Here is a 26,542-nt window from a genome sequence, read left to right on the forward strand (position 1 = left end):
CCGAGCGGGCACAGGAGGTACATCCTCTGCGGGCCTTTTCTCCGATAGTGTTGATTCCCACTTTAGGTCCTGAGAAATTGTGGATCCCAGAAACCTAAAAGATTCCACAGCAGACACACTGTTGTTAAATATGGTGATGGGGGGCTCCTCCTGAAGTTCTCTGTCATCTGCAGTTTTTTTTTCTTTATTTTTCTCTAAATTAGTGACATTCACGTAAACAATGTATTGTACAGATTAGTGATAACAATTCAAGCTTCAAACCCATATACTGGACCTTCCTCACTTCTGTCATCCAGGTCCCTATAACCCACCCTAAAAAAACAAAAACAACCCAGCACTCATACACGCACGCACACACACACACACACACACACACACACACACACACACACACACACACACACACACACACACACACACACACACACACACTCACCCACACCAGGGGCCTGTACCATGATGGTAGTTGAACAAACTCAGGGTTGCATGATTGGTTTAGAGTTGACAAAACCAAACCGATGCAATCAGGCTTTATTGGTACCATGACACAGCTCATCAACTTTCTCTGTCAACCCAGGCTTTGATCTTTAAACTCTGATTACTTTTTGCACACATAAAAGAGTGACGCCGGCACCGTCACGTTTGATATGGATAGAGCGAGAGCAATATATTTTTCCACGGAGAAGCAAGAACTTATTCTTCAGAAATATGAAGAATATAAAAATGTTTTTCAAGCACGCAGTAATACCGTTTCTGCTGCCAAAGCAAGAGAACAATCTTGGAGGAAGATTGCTGATTGCGTTAATGCGTAAGTTAAAGAAATACATTCTATAGGCCATTAATGTAAAATTATGAGTATGTGTGTAAAATGTGAATGTATTGGCTTTGACATCCTAAGAAAGATTAATATTAATTGATTTTTAGATGCAACCCCAACTCCAAACATTCTTGGCAGCAGATCAAGACAAAATATAAAAATATAATTCAAAGTGGTGAGTATTTACCACAACCTTTTTATTATTTTTGTGAACATTTTATCACAAACACTTCTTTGCAGCAAACAGAAAAAAATGTGAAATCCGGAAAACTGGGGGAGGGCCACCTCCTGCAGAATACACTGTGGCGGAGGAGTTGGCTTTGAGTAACAATAAGGGGCGGACAATTATGGATGGGGTTTCAGGTTCTGTGCAATCTGACCCTGGTGCTGGCTCCTCGACGCAAGTGACACTGGGTATATGTGTTCAATGCATTACTAGTAATTTAAAAAAAAGGGTTAAATATGGCTGACTCTATGTTCTGCAGTAGAGGGAAATACAGTGTCCTTGTTGAAGCCAGCACACATGCACAGTCTCCCACACAGAGGTCAGTACGCAGCGGACAGAACACCATGAACATAACCTTCTTTATAACAGTTATGGTTTACATTGGCTTACTTTTACTTATTACGGTGAAGCAAATGAAGACACTCTGTCTGTGTGTTCTGAGACAGTTGCTTAGGTGAATGCCCTGCATGGAGTTTTTATTATGGCACACACTTGAATGTTTCATAATTAAGTGACTGGTCCTTACACATCTCTTTTATTGTAGGATTTTAAACCACCTGACCCAGAAACTGAGGCCTCTACCTCAAGGGGCTACAGAAGGAATGTGAACAAGGTAATACTTTACAACCTTGACAAAAATCTATGTTTGTAAAAAGTCATGCCACTTTATGTTATTTGATTAACCTCCAGAAAACTTGGTTTGTGGTGGAATTGTTTCAGGTGGAAACAGACTCAGTCAGGGCCCTTTACAAAAGGAGTCTCGAACTAGACTGATCACTAAAGGAGCTGGACTGTGAACTGAGGAGGCTCCAAATAAAAAAAATTAAATTGGAGATCAATCAGCTGGAAAAAAAACAGATCTCAGTATGTTAACTTATTTAATCAAGTAACCCTTTAGTGTGAACACTATGAATATTTATTCATATAACTTTCTCTTGCTCTCTTTTTCCTCCCTATAGCCACATGACCAATAAAACAGTTTGAGACCTATCTGCAGTGTGAATGTGTTTTTATTAAGTAAAATATTGTGTTGTGATTGCATCTCTGACAGCTGCACCAGCTGGGTGGTCAAGTGTGATGGGGTCAATTTCATCTGGGAGAAGCTGGTTTTGTGGTGGTACTCGCTCCTTTCTGATAGTGGCTATATTGTGCAGAATGGCACATGCAGCCACTATCTGTGATGCCCGCTCTGGTGACACTCTTAAGCACCTAAGGCAATTGAAACGTGCCTTTAGGATGCCAAAGGTCATCTCGATCTTGACCCTGGTTTTACTGAGGGCCACATTGAAGCGGTTTTGTGGCCCTGTCTGAGGGTTAGGATAGGGGGTTAGCAAAAACCTCTGGCATGCATAACCCCGGTCTCCTACCAACTGGCCATCAAAAAGCCCTGTCATAGAAGTTAAGTCTTTGCATAATAAGTTTTGCTGTCACAATTAAAATAAACACTTTAACATGTTTTGTACTGTACCAAATTTAACTTGCCTTCCTCAAAGCGCTGACACAACATAGACTCATGGAAAATTTGTGAGTCATGCACTGAGCCAGGCCATTTGGAATCCAAGCTTGTGATCATGCATTCATGATCACAAGTCATCTGCAGATGAAATGTGTTAGTTACTATTCATTTAAAGATTTATTTAAATTGCAAATAAAAATCATATATATAGTAGCCCTACCTGAACATTAAGGCTGTGAAAGAACTTTCTGTTCACATAATCTGCCTCATGTTCTCCTAGAGCTGTGGAGATTTCAACATGTGTGCATTCTATTGCTCCAATGACTCTAGGGAATCCTTTCATATGAAAAAGTTAGGTGTAGTTAAGTGCTCTAAGTGCAAGCTGCTTTTTGAAGGAAAAAAAAAACTGATTGTGAAAGGTTAAATTTGTTCATGTCACCCTATCAATATATCTTACCGGCAATTTTATAAAATCCCTCTTTTATGGACAAGGTCGATAGGGAACACAATGAAACTATTTATGTACCCCTGCAGTGCGAGGACCACCTTGCGAATGGTTTGACAAACCGTGTTTTTCCCTAGGTTCTCCGCATCACTGACCGCAGTATGTACCACTTGCAAAAAAACTTGCAAAAAAACGCAACACAATACATACCATTTGCGGTACAGTAAGTGCATGGCTTCGACGAGTCACATTTGTTACGTGCGGCTCAAGAAGTTATTCCTTTCGCAGAAAATCTGTATCTTTCATATAAGTAAGTATCAGGAAAGTCAAGGGGATTTTGTCTGTCCCTAAAAAGTGCTCGTCTAACAATTTGCGCTGAGATGTCCACAGGATTTGGAAGAAAAGGTGAAGCCATTGCAATGATTGCAACAGAGAACAGAAGCTGGGAATTAATTACGTCACCTATGTGTTTCTTTGCTCACCACTGATTGGTCAAACTTCAGACTGAGATCTCGAATCCAGAACATAACCTGCCCCCGGAGCAGGTTAGCCATGCAGTGTAAGATACCATGGCAACGAACACCAATTAAAGCCCAGCTACTTTCATAGTACCTAAAACCCAGGGTTGGTGGAAACTAAACTGAAACATAGCTGGCTAGCCACCTAAACCAGCTTCATGGTATAGGCCCCAGGACAGAAGAGACATAATAATAGACAAATCCAAAACGAAAAGAAACACATACAAGAAGAGGAGGAGGGGGATTAGCTCAGGGCTCAGTTACGACTTCTCAGTTTCTTCATTGATATCTAATGTGTTGACAGAGAGGGGGTCTAGGTGTACTGGTGTGTCAAGGACTGTGCTAATTGTACCAAATACTGCAGACCAGAAAGCTGATAATTTGGGACACAGTAGAAACATGCATGTAGTCGGCAGGCGATTGATTACACCTGTTGCACTATATTATTGGTATATGGGTATATTCTAGCTGATCTTGCAATAGTAAGGTGGACTCTGTGTAGATTCTTGCACTGCATGCACGTGTGGGGGGGGCGATGGGTGCGTGTGTGTGTGTGTGTGTGTGTCTGATTTCTGCCTCTCAACCAGCAGCCCACTTAAAAGAACATGTCACTTCTTTGGGAAATTAGCTTAGGTTATTTGTAGTCTGCGGTGTAGGTTGGTGATCTATACATTTTGACTTCTTAATAAAGGACATCCTTATATTTTGGGAAAATAATCTGAAACATGCTGCATACCTTTGCATATCCCTTTCTGATTCCAAGTCTACTAGCCCACTGCTACAGAAATCTGATAGCCAGCTCAGGTTGCGGTTATAAGCTACAACTAAACTGTTTATCTGGTTTGATATCTTGTTGTCTTGTCGCTTTCTGTAAATCATGATATTGAATTCTGCTACAGTGCAAAGATGCCACATAAAGACAGAATAAGGAAGCAGAAAAAGAAGGACCTGCAGGAAGCAGCAAAAGGCAGTGGATCCCTAAGCAGCTGGGTTATTAGGCGCACCACAGGTTATAGTGCTTCACACAAGAATCTGACATGTTCATACATACTTGAATTTGAGCCCCTGCCCCTGTTGCACTGTATAAAGGCTGTGTCTTGCACAAAATGAAGAGGAGTGTACACAGTCTAATATCTGTTCCCATTGCTCATCAGTTAAAATAACTCTGAGGTCCTGGCTCCAAGTGGTCCTTAGGGCGTCTAAACCTTTTGACTCTATGTTAGAAATAAGATTATAAACTCTCGATACGAGGCCCCGTTGACTTGAGTTTTGTGACAGGAATTTATCAATCATAGAACCTGAAGGTTAGTTCGGAAGGTTAGGCAATTGGGATCGTAAATAGTGTTGAATTTAAAAATAGCAGAATAGATGATTTGGAAGGTTAAACTTCCCAAAAATAATAGAAAACGGCATCAGCGGTTGTTTGCAGGCCCCTGTCTGAACGAATGTTGATGAAGGACTAAAACAAAACCTGATGAGGTATGTAGTAGGGCTGGACGATTAATTGAAAATGTATCGAGATCGAAATTCTGAAACTGTTATCGACGTATTTTTCCCATGACGATCATTTCGATACTTTATTTCTGTTGATAGGCCTACTTTCTCCTTAAAATATTCTACCGCGTGTGCAGGGTCCAAAATTAATACTCGCCAGTCACCAAATGTGGGGGCAGGCCGACACACACACACACTAACGCTGGTGCATACAGTCCCCAAGAACAATGAGCAGGGATGGGCAATGTTTTGGGACTGCTTTAACATGATAAAGTTAACTCTAGATAAAGTGTTTTATCCCTATTTTTTCCAGACATTACAAGCACAGAAGACATTTTTGCATCTTAAACTGCAAGTAAATACATCCTTTAGTGTTTTGTGTATCATTCTGTATCTTGGACAAATATTCTTCCAGCGATTAATTAGTGTAAAGGTCAGTCCTACGGTCGATCTATCCCGTGTATTGGTAAGAATTTGCCTTGCTACAGTCTTATTGAGCAAGGCTTTTGCCTTTTTGTGCCTAGAGAAATCCACTCTTAACTTGAGTTAGAGGTAAACTGCTGTGGGATTGTCACGTGATTACCATAACTTTGTTAGAATAAATCATTTAATCTTATTATCCACTCATGAGAAACCTATTCTGGATACAGCAACTAACTTACTCCAATGTTAAACCTACAGTAGCCTGTTAGCTCATTTAGTATTGGTTTACATCTGGCAACCAGTTCTTTAAATACTTTTGTGCGAATTGATTTTTTCATCTGTAGACTATCGATGAGTTGTTTCTAAAAGCCATTTGGTGTCTTTGCTGATCAAAGACTGTGACCTAATCCTGTCATGTATTAAAGAGGAAACAAAATATCACAGCCTTGCAAATAGAGAGAAAACATTTGCATCCTTAGCATTTTCAACTCAGTTGAACCATCAACTTACTGAAAGCTAGTTCATGTACTGATTAATAGTGTCACTCTGTGGCCTGAGGAGGAACACCTTTAGTTACACAGTACAACAAACAAATAGAACAGTATAAGAACAGTCCATTAGAACAAAATGTATAGTAAATTCAGGAAAAACACATAATATTCATAAACCCAATAAGCATATTGATGTAACGGACTAAAAATCTGTTACTGTACATTGGTAGTTATTGTACAATTCAAAGCCTACATACAGGCTTGTTTTACATAAAGCCATGTTTGCCTCTGCAGTGTGGTTTTAAAAAAGTCCAATGGGGGTTCCTAATGCTACTTAGCAACATTTAAAGTACAGGCACGTGCAGTTCTTTGGCGTGTTTAAAAGTGTGGAATGCTGTTTAGAGAAAATACGACTTTGAACACAGCGGTGCGGGGGCTGGGTAAAGAGATTGGCCACTCTGAAGCTATTGATCATTTTACTTTGACTAAATCAAATCAGTGAGTGAGAGCACTCTCACCCAGCAGTCTTAAGGCACTCTGTGGTGAAAAAGTTATCCCTTTGGAAGACAGCTAAATACTCTCTCAGGACTGGAAACTGAAAGTTTTCCAATTGTGCCTCTGTCCCACTGAGTGACCAGTTCACTCTGCTCCACAGAGAGCCCAAACCTAACACTCTGGTACTAAGCTGAAGACTTGGAGACTGAAGGGATACCACGGCTCATACTTAGAAAGAATGGGAGATTATGATGAAGACACTGCATTCCTCGGACAGACTGGTCCTTATTTCTGGACCACATTCTTTCTTCTAAACACAGTTTTTGTCTCAACTGGATTCAATGGACTTTACATTGTCTTTGTCGGGGCAACTCCGGAACATCACTGTCTCATTCCAGACATTAACTTGACTGAGGAGTGGACAAAGGCCATCATTCCTTTTACAATAGTAGATGGTGAGGAGGTGATTAGCCAGTGCAGCAGGTATAGGCTAGATGTGGTGAGAAATCTCTCAGCTGAAGGATATATTCCTGGAAGGAATGTCAACCTCACTAACCTGGAGCAGGAGGGATGTTTAGATGGCTGGAACTACAGCAAAGAGATCTACCAATCCAACATAGTCACTGAGGTCAGTAGGATTATGCACATTTGTGTTTTCTTAATGTTAGTTTTGGGAAATTTTAAGTTTCCCTGTCTCTTTTATTGTTTTGAAATATTTTGAATATATATATATATATATATATACATATTTCAATGTGTGTGTGTCTGTGTGTGTGTGTGTGTGTGTGTGTGTGTGTGTGTGTGTGTGTGTGTAATTCACGTCTTTTCACAGTGGGACCTCGTTTGTGATGACCAGTGGAAAGTTCCCTTTGCATCTTCAACTCTCTTTGTGGGATACCTCTTTGGGTCTCTAATCTCAGGCTATCTTTCTGACAGGTATTTCATCCTTACTTACTCCTTAATTGTACTTTATGTACAGTAAAACAGTTTTTTGTCATTTACAACATACTGTAAGTGAGCAGTTTTATCTGTCTAAATTTAGTTTTTTTTTTATCATGTATGACATGTTGTTGAATGCTTACACAAATGGAAAATTATGGATTAGGTGAGGATTTCACATTGTTACTGGGAACTTGTTAAGCTGTCATTATAATGAAAACAGCCCCATCTACTGTTGAAGATGATCTTCTCTAAGAAAGACCGTGTTTTCACTACACAAAACATCTCCTACTTTGAAGCTATCACCAGTCTTACATTGATGGTTTCCCAAATTTTAGAACACCTTCATCTTTATTAAATGGTCTAAGATGACAGAAAGACATTCAGCCGCAAGTAGTGTGCCAAAAAAGTATCAACCATGTGCCCCAGAGGGCAAATTTGTATAATAATGTCAAAGTCTGCTTAACTTCATCCTTTACTGGAAGAATAAAAAATAATAAGATCACACACCCATGTCCTAAGTGTAATCGCTTTTAGTTATGGTTATTCAGAATTTAAATACTAAATAAAAATCCTAAATACTTCTATTTTATGTAAGTTGTGGTAAGGGTTATGTTCTGACAGACATTGCCTTTGACTGTAGAAAAGCATAGGGCTGTGGACACAGCAGTGTGGGGCACTACTGTGTTTAACTATTTAGCCCTTTTGCAGCTGTGAAAACGTTTCACCTAATTGTTGAGAAAGAGGGGGCGAGGGCCATTGAGGTTTTAGGTTTTTTGATCATTGTGTCACATTGGGTAATTATTAAGACTAAAGCTTTTGAAAGGTATACCTGTATCATGTTGCCAGTTCAGAGACATTTGTATATCCCCATTCACCCATCCCCACCACAAAGATCTCACTGTCATCATATTTTCTGTTTGTGAATCACTGTCAGTGACATACAGTTCTGTTCCATTCAGGTTTGGGAGGAAGAAGGTTGTTTTCATCTCTCTCGGGGCCCAGTGTGTCTCAGTCCTGCTTCAGTCCTTCTCTCGTTCATGGAGGATGTTCTGCATCTTGTTCCTTTTTGTTGGAGCCTCCCAGATATCCATTTATATTTCTGCATTTGTACTAGGTATAACTTGTAAAATACACCTCATTAGGTTTATCTCTTTTCAGTTTCATGCTCATCACTAAACATATTGGCTTTTGTCTCGGACAGGAACTGAGGTTTTGAGTAAAACTATGCGAGTGCTCTTCACAACTCTCGGGGCCTTCCTTTTCTATTGCATTGGGTACATGACGCTACCCTGGATTGCATACGGCATCCGAGAATGGAGGACTCTGCTTGCCGTTCTGTCCGCAACTGCTGTGGTCTACATCCCACTGTGGTGGTACGTCACGCATAATTCTCTTTCTCATTTACATAAACATAATGTGCCAATAGTCAGCATTCCTAGTTTTACAGCAAGATGTGATATTTGAAAAAATAACTTATTTTGTTGGTATTTGCAGTAAACCTGTATTGATTGTGCAGGTTCATCCCAGAGTCTCCTCGGTGGCTGATCACTCAGGGAAGAGTGGAGGAGGCTGAGGCCATCGTGAGGGATGCTGCAAGGAAAAATAAAGTTGAAGCGCCAACCATAATCTTTAAAGAATCTGAGGTTAGGCTCACATATTGTCATTAATAATCACACTGTACACTGTACATGTCCTTTTAACCTTTTGGCCCAAAAAAGAGTCTTTTCAGACATGGAAACACTAACTACAGTCTCATTACATTTGTTCCTCTTCCAGTTCATGTATGCTAGTTGTTATGTCTGCTTCTGCCTAGCTTGAGTAAAAGCTGGTTCAAAAGTACAGGAAAGTGACAGTTTGTCTGTCAAGTTAACAATAATATTCTAATATTGTAAATTACCTGAAGAGACAAATATGTTATTCCTGTTTCTTGATTTGTAAGTATTTAGAATAAAGCAATAATTATAAAAAAAGACTTATGATTTATATAATATGGTGTATCTAATTGCACCCTAAAACCACTCAAATTAATTGAATCTGATCAAAACATGTTTGAGATGTTCTGTGTGCAAGTCTGGAAAATGTAACCACATGAATTCTCTTGTTTGCATTGGTTTCCGCTACAGGCATTGTCTCCAAGCAGAACATACAGCATGCTTGATGTCCTAAAATCCAAGAACATCAGATGCATCACACTGATGTGTCTCGTTTTGTGGTGATTGGTTGCTTTTTTGTTTTCATCATTCTGACTTGGTCATCATTCACATTAGATGTTGCTATCTATTTTGATGCATGTGTATAGTGTATCAGAAAACCAAGGTGACACGTCAGCAAGAAACCGGTTGAAAAATGTACAATGTAAACCTGAATGCCATGACATTTACTTATATAATAATACAAATAGCTTTTTTTTCTTTTCTCAGGATGGCAATAAACATTGGGTATTTTGGATTATCCCTGAACACCTCCAACCTGAGTGGCGACCCCTTTATGAACTGTTTTTTATCAGCTACTACTGAGGTCCCTGCCTATGTTGTTTCTACTTGGCTGCTAAGGAAATGTCCAAGAAGAGCACTTCTGTCATCGTTCCTCACCATTGGAGGAGGAGTTCTTCTTCTAATCCAGTTCATTCCTGATAGTAAGACATTGTGACAACCTTTCTAACACACACACACAATGTCTTATCACACAGTGTTAATAGCTTATAGCTACTGCAGCTTCAACTGTTATGGAAAGGAAACACCACAATCTATGGGTGATTAGTTTCAAGTACATGTCAGCATGACATTTAAGATAAGATAAAACTGTATCCAAAGGGAAACTGTTATGCAGCAGCTGCAGTGCAACATAGGAAAGAGTGCTAATACTAAAAGGGGGAGTTCACCTAAATTAGCAAACATATGCAGATGTTGCCTTGGTTGCACCGGATTGTTGTGGTCTGCAGAAGCGCAGAGAACTTCCCTTTTTTCCTATATGCAGAAGTTGTTTGTTGCTGTTACATTACATTTTAGAAGAAATCTCCAAACATAAGTTTGGAGATTTTCTCTCAAATTTCTTCTGCCACTCCGATACAATGTAGATAAGTGGAATTGTTTTTGTGGTGCTCACAGCAATGAAAAGTTAAGCAATTTGACAGCAACATCCCTTTCCAGACAGTGTCCTTGTTACTCTGGATAATCTACAGGACACTGTTTACATAGAGACTATTTCTTGAAAGAAGAAAAAACTGTTACAAAATAGTGTTCACAATGAGGTCTGTGAATTATCCATAGTAATGGGGAGAGACATATTACAAATACTGCAGTACTGCAAAGATAAAATACATATTAAACATAAAAACATGATGAAAGTGACATGTTTGCTGTATACATATAATTTGTAATTTGGCTGAACTGACTCCATAATAGCAGCTGTTTTCTAAGAGGCACATTTACTTTGCAGCAGTGGTGGAATGTATGAATACATGTATTCAAGTACTGTACTTGAATATATGTACTTATCTACATATTAGGCAACTTTATACTTCTACTCCATTACATCTCAGTAGAATATATTGTACTTTTTACTCCACTACATTTGTCTGACAGCTTTATTGTCTTTTCAGATTACAATTTTCCATACCCTTCCTGTCCATTGAAAACCAATGAATCTCGAAATTTGGTGTTACAAATTCTAAATGATTACAGTACAAGATATTAAAACCGAGTCCAGTTCACATATTATCTATTGTCTAAGCACATTGACAGAATTCAGTGCTGCAATATCTGTTAGAAATAAAAAGGTTTCTGTGACACTATCTACTGTGACGCTATTTTTAAAGTTCAGAAATGTACTTTAGGAACACTGGCATTTTTTTTGTAAACCAGTTTACATGTATATTACATGCAGTGTCCTGCAGTACTGTATCCAATTGATATATAACATAAGTGTTTCAGATGGTACGTATGGAGCTACATATTAAACAAACCCACTGCCACGTGAGCTTAGCAACTCAACCCTTTCACCATGAACTAGTTACATGTTCATTGCTTTTTGAGCAATAAGGCAGTGTAACATTTTTGCTCCTTTGTGTGCTATAAAATCATGTAATCATTTATCATTTATTTGTCAAAGTTGTCAAGATAATAATAATATTGATAAAGAAACCATACTGAAGGGGATTGCATCCTCTGATAATTTAATCTGTCGGAAAAGGGTTCAAGAAGGTTCATGAACAGCTTTTAGTACAAAAGATTAAGTCACAGAAATAAGACATTGTTCAGGCACTCTTAGACAGGACAAGTTATATGAAAGCCTGTCCCTTTCGAAAGCGGTTGGCATATTAACCAACATGCCTGACTAAATTCAACTTTATTAGTATATAACGTTTCAGCTTGCTCTGCTTTTTTGTGACCAGTTTTTTTCATCCTCAAAGATGAGGTATTTTACAAAGTCTTGGGAATTCACTTATAACTCACTCCAAATTTCCCTTACGCTTTATCTCTCTCCTCAGCCCTTCAGTATGTTGCTCTGGCACTAGAAATGACTGGAAAGTTTGGCTTCACCATGGCCTTCAGCATCGTCTACATCTACACTGCTGAGATTTACCCCACTGTACTCAGGAACGTTGGCATGGGAATGTGCTCCTCTGCTGCACGAATTGGCAGTATCACAGCACCTTATGTCATCTATTTAGGTGTGTAGATGTTGAATACGGTATCTCACAAAGACACTGCATTGATATACTGTATGTATCTAAAAGAACTACATTCAGGTAAATGTTTGTCATTTTCTAATGTAGAATTTTGCTCCTTTGTTATTTACAGGTACTTATAATAAGGTGCTGCCTTATATTCTCATGGGAAGTCTCACAATTGCCTCCTCTGTGGTGAACTTCTTTCTTCCGGAGACCTTCAATAGAGATCTTCCAGAAACAGTGGAGCAGATGCAAGAATGTCAAGGGTAGGGGCATTTCATTAAGATCAATCAGTGTAGTTCACTTATTATTAAATTTACCATTAGTCAAGTCAATAATAATAATATTGCTCAACATCACAAATCACAATTTGCAAAACAAACATTTACAAAATTGTTTTACAATGTATTGATTAAATAAGACTTGGACTATCTTAGTCACAGATGGATTGTTCATGAAATGGTCAAGATTGGTTGCATTACTGATATGATGTTGCATATCTACATGTATGGATGTTCAAACACGGGGAACTCAAAAAGTAGGGTTAGAAATAAATGCCTAGTTTTAACAACTTAAAAAAAAAATGTACGTGCTGCATAAGTTAATGAATTAAAAAAGAAGATGAGTAGAAAATATAATTGTCAACTGCCATTTATGCATCGGTGGTCGCTGTACTACTCGTCTGCCATATTTACCACAGTGTTTCTTTCGATTACAGGTTGTGTAATGGACCCAAAAAGAGGAAATATGTAGAAAATGAAGGAAGGAAGAACCCACCCATACAACATGAGGCCAAATCTGATATCCAGGCTCTTACTCCATAGTTTTTTTCAATTGCCTTGCTTCACTTTTAAGAAAGAAAGAAAAAAAAATATTTTGCTTAAAAGTAATAATCTCACATCTGAAAATAAAATCTAAGACAAGCACAGTGGGATCCAAAACTATACTGGCAAGACCTGTTGGATTTTTTTATCATTTTTGAAAGGTCTATTTTCCTACTCAGTTTCATAGAAAATGCTTAAATCTTACAATGTTTGTATAAAATTGAAAAACTTGTCTGATTGGTCTCTAATTTTTGTCACAACACATGTAATTAAAATATGAACATATGAACCCTGCCAACACAAAGCCTGAGTTGTTTTCGTCTTTTAACAAAAAACAAGACTAGTTTAAATACAACTGGACCGTGTATGGTCAATGTGCTCAATTGTGGCCAAATTGCAATAGGGAAAGTCAGTGGTTGTGTCTATACTGTGAATATCAATATTACATGTTCATCTGTAGTGGTCCCACTAATATTTGTGTGTTGTGTAGTATGAACCTGTTCTGGAGAATGCATTGGGTAAAGAAGATTATTTGTCTAAAAATAATTGAGGACTGCTTTTCAATGAAATCATGCTATTTTCAATAAGTTATTGCTCTGGATTAATCATCTTAGATGTTATTGTGTAATGAATGTTACTTTGTTAAACAGACCAGACCTACGTTGCAGCTCATAAGAATTATTACCACGGCATCAAATGTTGGTCTTGATGAGCTGCAGCATTTATTCATGGACAAACTGAAACCTACACTGTGAATTTACTTCAACCCATAGACTGTAAAAAAGATAATAATAAATTGAAGGAACTAGAGGACAGGATTACATTCCAATGAAATTGTATTTTATATGATGTCATGTGATTGAACTCCAGCTCAACTGTCAAGTGTTTTTTTATCACATGTTGCCTATGCACTTTCACAGAATTGAGTAATGCAAAATATATGCAATTTTAGTATTCCAGTTTACATGTAAATGTTAAAGTACATGGAGTGTGCTGCAATGCTGTATCGAGTTAATATATAACATCAGTGTTTCAGATAATACTTATGAAGCTACATATTAAACAAACCCAGGTGAGATAAGCAACTCAACCCTTTCACCATGAACTAGTTACATGTTCATTGCTTTTTGAGCAATAAGGAAGTGTAACATTTCTGCTCCTTTGTGTGCTATGAAACCGTGTAACATTTATTGGTTACACTTTATTTGAAGGTATCTACATAAGAGTGACATGACACTGTCATGAACGTGTCACAAACATTATAAACAAGTCATAAACGTTTATGACATAACGCTTCTTTTAGTAAGTGTCATTCGGTTTATGTCATGACAAGTTAGTGTTAGGGTTAGGGTTCATGTGTCGTGAGTGTGTCATTACAGTGTCATGTCACTCTTATTTAGATACCTTCAAGTAAAGCGTTACCCATTTATTTGTCAAAGTGATAAAGAAGCCGTACTGTAGGTGATTGCATTTTCTGATAATTTGTCTGAAAGGAGTTCAAGAAGATTCATAAAGACAACAGTGTGGCCACTTTTCATTCCAGCTCTTAGGACAAAAGATTAAGTCACAGAAAATAAGACATTATTCAGGCATTCTTAAACAGGACAATTTATATAAAAGCCATTCATGGAACAAGAACCTGTGAGGTCATAAGCGGTCTGCATTTTAACCAACATGCCAGACTAAATACAACATTATTTGTATATAACGTTTCTGCTTGCTCTGCCTAAGCCTTGAATGCCTGAATGTTTCCTTTTTCTGTGACCAGTTTTTTTCATCCTCAAAGATGAGATATTTTGACAACCAAACCAGATATCAAGTAATTGGAACATTCATAAATGTTATTGTGTACAAAATAAAGGCATCTTTATAAATTATGTATTCCAAGGCTGTTTATCAATCTTCTGCATCTTTACAAAACTGTATTAAGAAGTGAACACAAATGCATTAGGAAACTACTTTCTTTAAACCATCTGTCTGCAAAAATAACAATACATTTAAATAAATAGGCTTATTTAATGTTAACCTCTGCTTGACAATGATTCAATTATTTTTCATGATTCATTGACTGTTGTTTTATTGCATTTGAGGTTGATAGAAAACATCTAAATTAAACTACATTTAGCAAAATTTTAAAAAAGCACTTTGCTGCTTTCAAACTTGTTGCTTTTAAACCTTTCCTTTTTAAGTATAATTCTTGAGAAATGAGTGTTTAAACAGCTAAATAATCTACATTTTGTCTGTATATTTAAAAAGTTTCAATCTGGGTTCCGCCCTCACCATAGCACTGAGACAGCATTAGTTAAAGTTGTAAATTACCTCAAAATCAACATGGATAACAAGAAACTCTTAATATTAATACTTTAAAGGTGCAGTAGGTAAGACTTATAAAACTAACTTTCTGTCATATTTGCTTAAACTGACCCTATGTTCGAGAAGAACTACATGAAGCAGGTAATAAAAAATAAAGAAATCTGGCTCCTCTGGCACCACCTGCAGCCTGTAGTGCAATTTGCAAAAATCCACAGCTCCCTGTTCAGATGCACCAATCAGGGCCAGGGGGGGTGTCTAACTGCGTTTCAATCACTGCTCATGCACACGCATTCATTCTCCCTTATGGGGGGAGGGGCTTAGTAGACCATTTTGGGCTTTAGCAGAAAGGGGGAGGGACTGAGAAGTTGTCGATGTTCACATTTTTTGGCTAAGTCCTGGATCTTCACAATCCTACCTACAGCACCTTTAAGACTTAAGTGCTTCTTTTAATACTTTTAGACCACAACATCATTATTACCAAACTACAGTGGGTTGGCCTCTGTGGCTCAGTATTAGGGACTATTTTGACTCCCTTAGTAACCATTCCTCGGCTAAAATAGCATGTGGGGATTGTCAAGGTTCCATTCTTGGAGCTGTGTTGTTTAGTCTTTATATGCTACCAAATAAATAAAGTTAAAGTTTAAATGGGCTGAACCCAATATTCAGAAAAAAAAAGGTTTTGAAATTGCCTCCACACAGCTTTCACAGCGCGTTCCCCAACTCTTGAAATACCTGCGCTTTGTCACGGCTCTCGGCATCAGATACGCACAAGGCACTAAGATGACGCCATTACTCCACCATATCTTTACATGGAAATATTTTTTTACTGCTATATCAATGCTCTGAATATCGAGTTAAGCCCCTTTAAGTTGCAAAACAAATTGTAAATGAGCTCAAATGGTGTCACATTTACAGCACTGCATGTAACTGAGTAACTTCAGCTGGCATAAACCTGTAATGTAAAACCTGAACTCAGTTCTTTGGCTCATATGCAGGGCATAGAGCAGTAGAGCACACTCTCTCCTGTGCTCTATCAGTATTGAAAAGTGTGTGCTTTTTTTTCTCTTTTTTTAAACATCAAGGATTTTGGTGAGGAAATGGGTAGCGTAAAAATTAGAGACTATGACAGCATCACATCTTTTCTTGGATCATGGGGACCCTTTCAGCGAAGGATTTTCTTCGCATTGGCCTGCAGCATTCTTCCAAATGGATTTATTGGCGGCTATATAGTATTTATAGGTGATACCCCACTTCACGAGTGCTATATCCCTGAAAACTATAGCATCAGTGAAATGTGGAGAAACGTGACGACCCCATTGGAAACGGTCGATGGCATTGCAAAGCACAGCTCTTGCTCAAGGCTTAACCTGGACATTGTCAGGAACTACTCTCAAAATAAAATCATCCCAAATGTGGATGTGAATGTGAGTGAAATTCCTTTGGAGAGCTGTCTGAACGGGTGGACATATAGCAAAGAAATCTACCAATCAACCATTGTCACAGAGGTGAGTAGTAAATCTTAATTTAACCTGCCTTCGAACACGTTTAAGGTTTTTACAAAGAAATGGTATTTAGTAACCATTTTCTGTCTAGTGTCCAAGAAGCCAAAAGTTGCAAGTCCAGTAAACTGACAGTATAGGTCATTTTTTTCCTAACCTCTAATACGATCCACAGGAGTGCTTTATAACTTAGTGCCCCTAGCGGTGGCAGGAAATGCGACCCACAGGAGCAAAACGTGAGATTGTTCCGTTTGTTCTTTAAAGTTAAACAAAATCGCCATTTACTTTTATTTTCAAAACAGTCCTGTGTTTGTTTGATCCGCCACCCCAACCTGTCTCCTTACGTGAAATGTTGTGCTCTTCTACTTAGTCACCTTAATTCCTGCTGAGCAGCAAATGTACTAATAAGCACATTAGAAAATGCTTTCTAAATTTAAAGAAAATAACACCTCATGGGAAATGATTCTGGAATTCTCATTTATTAATTGGCATAGGGTGTGGCTTGTTCCTTTTAAATATTGTATCACAAAAATATTGCATAATATATACAAACCTGTTTATTTCAAAATGCATGCCTGTTGATAATTATTGTATTTTTTGTAAGATTGTTAACCCATCTTTTTTATGGTTGTTCATTCTGTATTACTTTCTAGAAAAGTTTTGAAAATTATATGGTTTTTAAAACATCACATACAATTACAATTGAAGGGAAACATACTATTACATATTTTGAGTAAATTTGATTTGTAATTGCTGCTTGAACAAAAGACTTACTGTGTTCAACTATAAAATAAATCACTATAATCCTTTTTTTCCCAGTTTGCATAGGTAATATAGTGTTATCTAGTTTAATTATTTAGTGATCAGTAACACTGTGTAGGAGAGCTTATTGAAATAGAAAAGATTAATAAAATTTAAGTGATTCAATATTTTGGTCATTGTCACTTTATTATCACAAAAGCCAGATCCACATGGGATGTTATTCATTTTTACAATGTAAGTAGCTATTACTAATGAGTGAGAAAATGTGTTGATTTTGCAGTGGGACTTGGTATGTGAGAATGCATACAAACCTCCATTGGCCATCTCCATCCAATACATGGGTGTGCTAGTGGGAGCGTTTCTCTCAGGACAGATGTCTGACAGGTCTGTACAGTTCCAATTTTTACTGTGGATAAAGTTACTTGCTTAACTACAAACTGTATTTCTTACACAGGTATGGAAGGAGGCCAACACTCTTTCTCATGATGCTTCTTCAGACTGTGGCAATCACAGCACAGATATTCTCCCCAAGCTGGGAGATCTTCAGCTTCATTTTCTTCTTCGTGGGTGCAGGGGGATTCTCCAACTATACCGTTGCATTTGTTCTAGGTATGTTTTCCAGTGAGGATTTCAAACATGCAAGATTTTATACTGCTTGATGTGTTTAGTAGTAGTATGTGGTAACGGCCCATCTGACCAGGTAGGTAAAACAAAACAAATAATCCTGTTCCCACAATTGTTCTGGTTTAGAAACTCATTGGGGGCCCAATTGAAGAAAAAAATAAATAATCTGCGTAGTATGTAAAATGTGAAACATTGTCACTGATCTCACACAAAATTGTTCCAAACATAATTGACAATAACGCATCCAGAAACTTAAGTCTCAGGGTTTATTGATAACTTCTCATTTAATGTGTTACACCTACAGGTACAGAAATTCTAAGCCCAAAATCCAGAGTGGTTTTCTGCTCTCTTGGGGTTTTCATGGGCTCAGCTTTGGGCTACATGGCAATGCCAGCGGCGGCTTACTTTCTTCGTGATTGGTGGAGTCTGCTGATTCCCATGGCTGCTTCTAGCCTGATCTACATCCCTGTATGGTGGTACGAATTTTCATACAATGTATTTCAGCTTGTCCTCTTATACGGCAACCTTCATCAGTGGTGGGGAAGTTAACCAGGTGTGCATTTGCCAAACCAACCAGTTAATCCTCATTATTGAAGCCTTCTCTCTTGTAAAACCAAAACATATCTAATCTTAAATCTCACCTTTGTGGGGCTTGTCGCTTCCCCTAGTGACTGGTGTTACAACTACAGCTGCAGTTTTTCACCAACTGTAGTTTCAGTGGGTGTTTTCTGCTCTCCGGCCTCAGGAAACCCGTTACGGCTTGATGCACTAGAATGATGCAAATAAGACATCAAGACTAACTTGGAAAAGCCACGCAAAGATGATATGGTTGGTTTGCATGTCTTAACTACCTCCAGTACTGTTGGTAGAGCAGAGTTTTATAAAATCAGATGGTGCACACAGATAATACAATAGCTTCCTCCATATGGTTGTCCGGTAAAGTAAGCTTTGCCACATTGTTTGCATTTGGTCACATTGCCAGACCCTGCTCTGGGTTATTGGCATTTCTTTAAACAAATCACAGTCGTCTTGGGCGGCACTAAGCACCGCACGGAGCTACGGTGCCTCTGCAAAATTGCATCGGGAAGGAACTTGTTTTGGTGGAACGTGTGTACGTTTAAAGGTTGATTTAGTTGTGCAAGATAAAACTCAGATTGGACAGATAGTCTAGCTAGCTGTCTGGATTGACCCTGCAGAGATCTGAGGAGCAGTTAACCATAGTCCTCATAAATCCACCAGAGTTTTAAATGCCAACACAAAGAAAGCTGAAGGTAACGGACATCCGGCTGAAATGAGGGATAACCCACAGAATTTCCAGCAGCCCCTGATGAAACGTCGTTGATATAGACTAGCATTTGGTCAACAGTTTGTTGCAATAAATGCTGGTGTGACCAGGCCCTTAAAAGTTATGGTTAAGGACCACAGGCTGGCTTGGTTTGGTGCACTAATCTGTGTATATGCTGAAATTGTTGTATCCTTGTGTTTCAACTCTCCAGGTTAGTCCCAGAGTCTCCTCGCTGGCTGCTCTATCAGGGAAGAGTAAAGGAGGCTGAGGACATATTAAGAAACGCTGCCAGGATTAATAATGTAGAGGCGCCACAGGCTATTTTCACACAAGCTGAGGTAAGCTGGTTTTTATTTTTAACATGTGATAAACATAAACTAACATGCCTCTGGTCCTAAAATGTTACTTTCTTCAAAATAAAACTAAACCTTTTGTCATTTATAGCAGTGTAATTGTTATGTCTTGGCTCAGTGTTGCATTTCAGGTCAGCATGTTCTTGTTAGGTGACTCATTATACCTTATACCACAAAGGGCCCTATTTTTTCCAAAGTGCACAAGTGGGAGGAGAGGTTCAAACAGGTAGGAGGTTAATAAAAATAAGGCGGTGCTTGTTATTATTTTTTATGGAAATCAGGTCATCGATTTTTGCGTCAGTTATGACATGAGATACAGATGAATTAAACCTGAAATAGCGTCGCATAAATTACTTAATTGACATTTTTATTATTTATTCTGTCAACATTGTACAAATTAAATTAAAACCCACAACATCTGCCTTTTGCTGCAGATTTGTGGTGCTGTGTGGCTTTGCGCCATCCAAACAACAATATTTCCCAGACTCCCTGAAGACTATGTTGAGCTTTTGTTGTCATGCTTCCCTATGAGCTGTTTCAGAGCGGTGAGAGCAGTTATGCAACAGACACTATTAATCACCCCAACCTCCATATTATAGTCCACTTCACACCACCCTTTTGCACTTTGCACTGTTACACTTGAACCAACATGAACCAAGACAAACCATCGTAGCAGCACTTTGCCTAGCGCTTGCGCAATTAAAATAGGGTCCATACTGTCTTAAAGATCCCATGGCATGAAAATTTCACTTTATGAGGTTTTTTAACATTAATATGTGTTCCCCCAGCCTGCCTATGGTCCCCAATTGGCTTGAAATGGCGATAGGTGTAAACTGAGCCCTGGGTATCCTGCTCTGCCTTTGAGAAAATGAAAGCTCAGATGTGTTGTTCTGGAATCTTGCTCCTTATGAAGTCATAACAAGCAAGGTTACCTCCCCTTGCTCTGTTTTGCCAGAATTTGGCCAACCCATGAGAGAGAGACATCATGGCTTTCAAATGAGAAAAGTGGCAGTTGGTCAAGGCCACACCCCCACCCTCCACCTTTCCCCTCCCTTTCTCCTCATCAATAGAGAGCCGAAGTCCCGCCCCTTCCGGTGGTCTTCATGGGACCTTAAGTCAGAAAAAATATGAACGGTAGTGAACGGGGAGAGGCAAATTATTTTTTGATCCCGTTTGAATTGAGCCATGGATTGCAAATATAATGTTCGTCAATTTAAAAGATAATTTTTCAACCGAAGAAAGTCTCAGTTACCCGTAGGTTTGTCATATGACCCTATTTTTGTGTGAAACCGCTCAGTGGACTACATCTCCCGTTTCACACAATCTACGTCACCTAGCTTGATGCTTGGTTTGCTCGCTAGCTAGCTAGCTTAGCTCTGTTCCACAACACATGTTAACGTTATCCTAACTGCTGTGTTTTATCCAGTCAAGTGTTTTCAGCAGAGAAGCAAAAGAACAAGCAAGATCCTCTGCTCATTTGTGTAACGTTACATCCCCGGTACGATACACAGAGACATCGTAGCTTCAGAGAGACGTCATCCATGAAGTTTGTAGTCTTTCTAATTACGTATTTTCACAGTCTTATACTTCAACAGTTTAACAATAAACGGAAACTTTCTTCGGTTGAAAAATAATGTTTTAAATTGACGAACATCATATTTGTAATCCATGGCTCAATTCAAAAAAGCTCATTGTGGGACTGGCTCTAGTGGCTGTAATTCTGCACCAAGGCTGAATTTCGGGAAAGAGACTTCAGATACAGTATTAGGAGACCACTAAGGTCTATATAAAAGCATCCAAAGAGCACCATGTCATCGGACCTTTAACAAAAAAAAAAAACAGTCTATATGGCTATATGAGTAATCCATGTCTAAAATACCTTGCTATATGTTTGTGTAGAAGGGCTCATGTTTCTATTACACAGCTTCAGGATTGGAACCTTCATGTGTAATTGCTGCAGATGTTTTTTCTTGTTTTTTTTTTCCAGATCGACGATGCAATTGCTATGAAAGACAAGAAATACAACATTTCGGTTATCATAAGCAGCTGCAATATGTTCTCTGTTACATTACTGTGTTCACTTCTGTGGTACGTCTATGAATTCATCACAACATGACCTTTAAACCTTTAAACATTAAAATCCATAATGGTCACACTGTACACAACTCATGCCCAATTAAGAATCATAAATTTATAAAGTTATACAATAGATAATTATGACAGTTGCAGATACAATTGTTTGGCTTTTGGTTTAGTTTTCTCGTGTCTCCCATGTGTATTCAATTGTTTTGAATGTCTCTGCAGGATCATCATCACGATTGGTTACTTTGCTTTAGTCCTCAACACTTCAAACCTGAACGGCGATCCTTACATGAACTGCTTCTTGTCTGCTGTGGTAGAAGTGCCCGCTTACATGATTGCCTTGTTACTGCTCCGTTACTGCTCCAGGCACTTCTGCCAATCTTCTTCACTCTTCCTTGGAGGCATTATGATCCTCTGTGTTCATCTCATTCCAAAAGGTAATGATTTGCTTTCTGTGTAAAAGTAAGACCGTTCTGTTAGGCTAAATCAGCTGTCACTGACTATAGCAGGGGGGGTCATTGGAACTTGGCCAAAGTACAGCTGAGGCTAATGGGAATGTCATTAGTTTCACATGGAAACACATCTCCTTTATTGACTGTAAAGTCAACATATTTATCAAAATCTTGAAAATCATAAGTCAAACAACGACACATAGTGCTGGTAAATAACTCTTGCAACTATGATTGAAAGTAAAATGCCATCTTTCTGACTCATTCCAGGTATTGTTTAGTTCTTTTTCATTGCATTTTTAATGACACAGCACTATGCATTGTGGGTTGTTTCCTTAAGCAAAGTCTGCAGAGTTTCAGACTTAGGTAAATTGTGCATAATGGGCTCAAAAAGTTAGTGACAACTGCAGATTTCTCAGTGGGACAGCCCTGACCCATCACTGACTTAGCAGTGGGGAAATTGGAACTGTGCTAAAGTACAGCTAAGACTGATGGGAATGTCATCACATGGACAAATCTTCTTTATGGACTTGAGATATTTTGCATGTAACTCATTTGACTTTTTTAGTGTTTGCTGTAATAAAAGTTTGTTGTTTTTATTTCCTTAGATCTACCGAGTGTGGCTGTGTTCTTTGAGATTTTGGGAAAATTTGGGATGACATCTGCATTTTGTGTGGTGTACAGCCTCACATCAGAGCTATTCCCCACTGTCATCAGAAATACAGCAATGGGGTGTTGTTCCATGGCTGCTCGCATTGGATCCATCATCTCCCCCTTTATCCTTTACTTGGGTAGGTATCTTTAGTTTTCTATTTTAAGCATTTAGCCAGTGCCAGGGGAATTTCTCAGACCCAAGTCATTTAATATTATGTTAAGTATTTCTGCAGTATAAAGCTGCAACAATTAGTCAAATAGTCGAACAGTTGATTAGTCAAGTGAATTTATTGATAATCAAATCATTTTTTTATCATTATTTAAGCCAAAATGCCACAGATTCTCTGGTTCCAGCTTTTCAAATGTGACAATTAGCTGTTTTTCTTTGTCATATATGACAGTCAATTTAACATCTTAAGGTTTTAGACGGTTAGTCAGACAAAACAAGCAAACTGAAGACTGTGGCCTTTAAGAAACTGCGAATGCCATATTTTTCACAATTTCTTTAACATTTTGGAGACCAACAATGAATTGATTAATAAAGCAAATAACCTGCAAATTAATTGATAATAAAAATAATCTTTAGTTGCAGCTCTACTGCAGTAAGAAATCCTTAGGTCTCAAGATTTGGTTTCCAGTAAAATATGTCGCAAAACAAGTTTCTAATTTCTGTCAACAATCATTGTACAGAAAACATAGTTAGTATGTTTTTTATAAAATAATTGCACCAGGTGCATAAGTAACTCATAGGCTTTTTTTCAAATGTAGGTCTCCCCTGCTTTTTTCACTGTATTTTTTTGCAGGACAATACTATAAGCCACTCCCATACATATTGATGGGGGTTCTCGCCCTTTTTGGTGCCGTCTCCTGTTTTCTGCTGCCAGAAACTTATGGGAAGGCTTTGCCAGAGACCATATCACAAATGCAGCTAATATGCAGGTGAGTTTATACACTGGACATACTGTATGTTTACTGATCACAGTGTTTCATTATCTGCACAGATGTCACAGCTGTAGGTTCGGCTTTTAACTACCGCCAGTTAGAATAAAATGTATGTTAACAAGTTGCTTGAGTGAAAAATTCAGTCCTCTTTCATTACTATATGATCAAAATAAAAAAATTGCATTTTATGCAGAAGCTCTCACTGTCACTGGGAGAAATAAATGCAAAATGAATAATAAAATAAATATGTTAATACTTTATTTTAACTTTAGTGAACATAGGACAGACACAAAAAAGAATTGGTTACTATTTGCCTTTATAATTTTTGTATTTATGTAAGGTCCTTTGTGAAACTGCTTCATAAAAGGGCTTAATTATTTATTATTTTGTTTCTCTTACATGTGCAACATTCCAAAGCTGTTTGTATTGTTTTGTATAGGTTAACCAATTCTGATGCCACTGCTACACTGTTTCTAAATGTTCTCTTAATGTTCAAACAGGAGAAGAGGAAAAAAAGAAAAGGAAGCTGATATTGGAGAGACCACAGCTGATTATCAGAGCAAAGAATCCAAGTTATAGTGTCAAGTTGATTGAGATTTTTAAAGCATTTTATTTACCTATTTGCTTATAAAAATGTTTTGTCTAATATGATTTTACATAATGTCTTTGTATAACGTGAATGTATTAAACAGGTAGCTCAAATAAAGCAATCGGATTTGTTAGCTAACGTTACTTGAATGTTATTTGTGAATATAATTGTGTGTTAACCCAGAGCTGTTAACTGTGGTCAAAACAATCACTCTAAACTTTATGTTGCTGTGTAGCAGAAAAAATTAGTAATAATAAAAAAAAAATAATAGTATTATTGTTACTGAGTATAATTCTGTGACTTATGATTTACAATTATTCCCGAATGTATCGTCTGGGGCACGTTCAATCTTACGGCTACGGTTTCCACGTTGAACGACATGTTTCCTCGGAACTGCCTGGTCTCACAAAATTCCGTGAAATGATCACAAACTGTTAACAACTCATTACATGGTGGTGGCACGGAATGTGTGAAAATTCCTTGTGGCCACCACGGAAAACAATGCCAATGTAAAGTCAATGAGAAGATGACGTAGCATTAAGAGTAACTACGGTAGTGAGTAGTATGTAACGCCGAAATTCCACGCAAGGAGGTTGGTTGGCGTGGTGGATGGGTCAAACACAGGACTTTCAACCATAAGCTCACCCACGACCTTTTCCTGAACCCAACCGCCCCGTTCTTCTCGCGTGTCACAGAACCGTAAGCCCACCCATGACCTTTTCCTTAACTTAAGGGGCCATGTTTATTTAAAGGAATTCTTCCATGGGCCTATCATGGAATTTTTGGCGATCCGTGTTCATTTCACGAAATTCTTCCATAGGCCCATCATGGAATGTTTTGCGTTTCCGTGAAACTGCCACAGATTTTGAGTTTCACGGAATTCTATTAGAGCAGGTTGCTCGGAACCATACACTGCTGATTTTAATATACTCTTTCTCGTTAATTGGCTTTGGCACCCCATAGTTGGCTGTGTCGCAGGTGATACCCAATCAGCAGAGACGTGTATGTTAACTCGTGGTAATAAAAAGTAGAGAACTTGCACACACAACAGAGTGTTCAGCGCACACTGTTTCAGTTTAAAAAAAAACGTGTTGCTACGTTTGGCCCGGGGCTGAACGTAGCCCTGGGGCACGATCATGGTTTTGTTATGGTTTCCTGTTTGTGCAATTGTGTGCAACGGCTTTGAGATATGTTTCCTCTCTTATGGTGGGTGTGTCTGTTTTTTATTGGCTGTGTCACAGATGATACCCAATCAGCAGAGAAAACTTGTGGTAATAAAAGGCAAAGCGCATGTGCACACAACAGGTTGTTCAACGCACCTCTGTTTCAATTAAAAAAACACATGTTGCTACGTTTTGTCGGGGCTGAACGTGGCCCTGGTGGTTTCAGGAACTAGAGGGGTCAAAGGTTGTATGACGCCATAGACAAGCGACCAAACCACACGCTCGTGTCATTTAATACAATTACACATTTCTCTGGGTTAAACATTGTTGGAAACATTTGGGAAAATGTAAGTACACAACTAAACAAAATATATAACACAGGTATAGTCATTTTTAGACAGTTTATTGCAGAAATATTACATAGTCCTATATATTTAGTGCAGAAAAATTTGATCAAGTTAAAACGCATTATTATTATTAATATTATTATAAATAGCTCGATATGATCATCAGAACATGCTGTCATAATGCAGCATTATGCACAGTTGGACGCTTTTAAAACGTGTGCATTTCGCAGTAAAATGGCTGCAAGATGCTTTCACTTTCATGTTTTCATTCTATTTTTATTCAACAAAAATATCAAAATGGAAATAAACTTAAGGAATTAAGTAGCTAACGTTCAAAATGTTGTTCTCCTCTCTAATGTGCCTAGGCTACTTGATAGGCTTACACTATGCTTTAAAGGATCAGGGGAAGCACCATAATCATGTTTTCCGTGGAAAGTCCTGAGTCATTTCATTTTCAATTCAAAGTAAACAGGAAGCTTTAAAAAATGTAAATCTATGTGCAGTTTTGCTAGTTAAAAATAAGTCATAATCCTTGCATTTTGTAAATAAATAACAATTGCTATTTCCACTATGAAGTAAAGGAGCTGTTTGTAAACTGACCTCAGCAATGCTGGCTCACAACAGCTGTGAAGTAACTGCGCAACATGGGTTGATTAAAATAAAAGTGAAACTATACG

General features: G+C 38.2%; 2 protein-coding genes and 1 pseudogene across 2 annotated transcripts; 2 read left to right on the plus strand and 1 right to left on the minus strand.

Annotated features, from left to right (window-relative positions):
* Positions 1 to 2,013: 2,013 nt before the first annotated feature.
* On the minus strand, positions 2,014 to 3,359 carry LOC114566206 (putative nuclease HARBI1; annotated as a pseudogene).
* A 3,244-nt stretch (positions 3,360 to 6,603) lies between these two features.
* Positions 6,604 to 12,838, plus strand: slc22a5 (solute carrier family 22 member 5). Its single transcript, XM_028595877.1, has 10 exons — positions 6,604 to 6,993; positions 7,198 to 7,301; positions 8,267 to 8,421; positions 8,509 to 8,680; positions 8,824 to 8,949; positions 9,424 to 9,519; positions 9,728 to 9,942; positions 11,797 to 11,979; positions 12,110 to 12,245; positions 12,698 to 12,838. Exons 1-10 carry the CDS (start codon positions 6,604 to 6,606, stop codon positions 12,801 to 12,803), a joined length of 1,683 nt encoding a protein of 560 aa, XP_028451678.1. The 3' UTR covers positions 12,804 to 12,838.
* A 3,284-nt stretch (positions 12,839 to 16,122) lies between these two features.
* slc22a4 (solute carrier family 22 member 4) lies at positions 16,123 to 24,446 on the plus strand. The gene is made up of 10 exons (XM_028595971.1): positions 16,123 to 16,621; positions 17,658 to 17,761; positions 17,832 to 17,986; positions 18,306 to 18,477; positions 19,498 to 19,624; positions 21,627 to 21,727; positions 21,944 to 22,158; positions 22,779 to 22,961; positions 23,628 to 23,763; positions 24,267 to 24,446. Exons 1-10 carry the CDS (start codon positions 16,214 to 16,216, stop codon positions 24,343 to 24,345), a joined length of 1,680 nt encoding a protein of 559 aa, XP_028451772.1. The 5' UTR covers positions 16,123 to 16,213; the 3' UTR covers positions 24,346 to 24,446.
* The last annotated feature ends 2,096 nt before the right edge of the window (positions 24,447 to 26,542 follow it).

This window comes from Perca flavescens, chromosome 13, assembly GCF_004354835.1.
Source record: "Perca flavescens isolate YP-PL-M2 chromosome 13, PFLA_1.0, whole genome shotgun sequence".
Classification (NCBI taxonomy): Eukaryota; Metazoa; Chordata; class Actinopteri; order Perciformes; family Percidae; genus Perca; species Perca flavescens.

Excerpts from the sequence above, each read along its gene's own strand:
- slc22a5 (XM_028595877.1), top strand. The coding sequence starts at position 6,604 with ATGGGAGATTATGATGAAGACACTGCATTCCTCGGACAGACTGGTCCT. Across the intron at positions 7,302-8,266 it reads TCAGGCTATCTTTCTGACAG|GTTTGGGAGGAAGAAGGTTG; the intron begins GTATTTCATCCT and ends TGTTCCATTCAG. Across the intron at positions 11,980-12,109 it reads ACCTTATGTCATCTATTTAG|GTACTTATAATAAGGTGCTG; the intron begins GTGTGTAGATGT and ends TGTTATTTACAG.
- slc22a4 (XM_028595971.1), top strand. The coding sequence starts at position 16,214 with ATGGGTAGCGTAAAAATTAGAGACTATGACAGCATCACATCTTTTCTT. Across the intron at positions 16,622-17,657 it reads AATCAACCATTGTCACAGAG|TGGGACTTGGTATGTGAGAA; the intron begins GTGAGTAGTAAA and ends TTGATTTTGCAG. Across the intron at positions 22,159-22,778 it reads TGTTCATCTCATTCCAAAAG|ATCTACCGAGTGTGGCTGTG; the intron begins GTAATGATTTGC and ends TTATTTCCTTAG.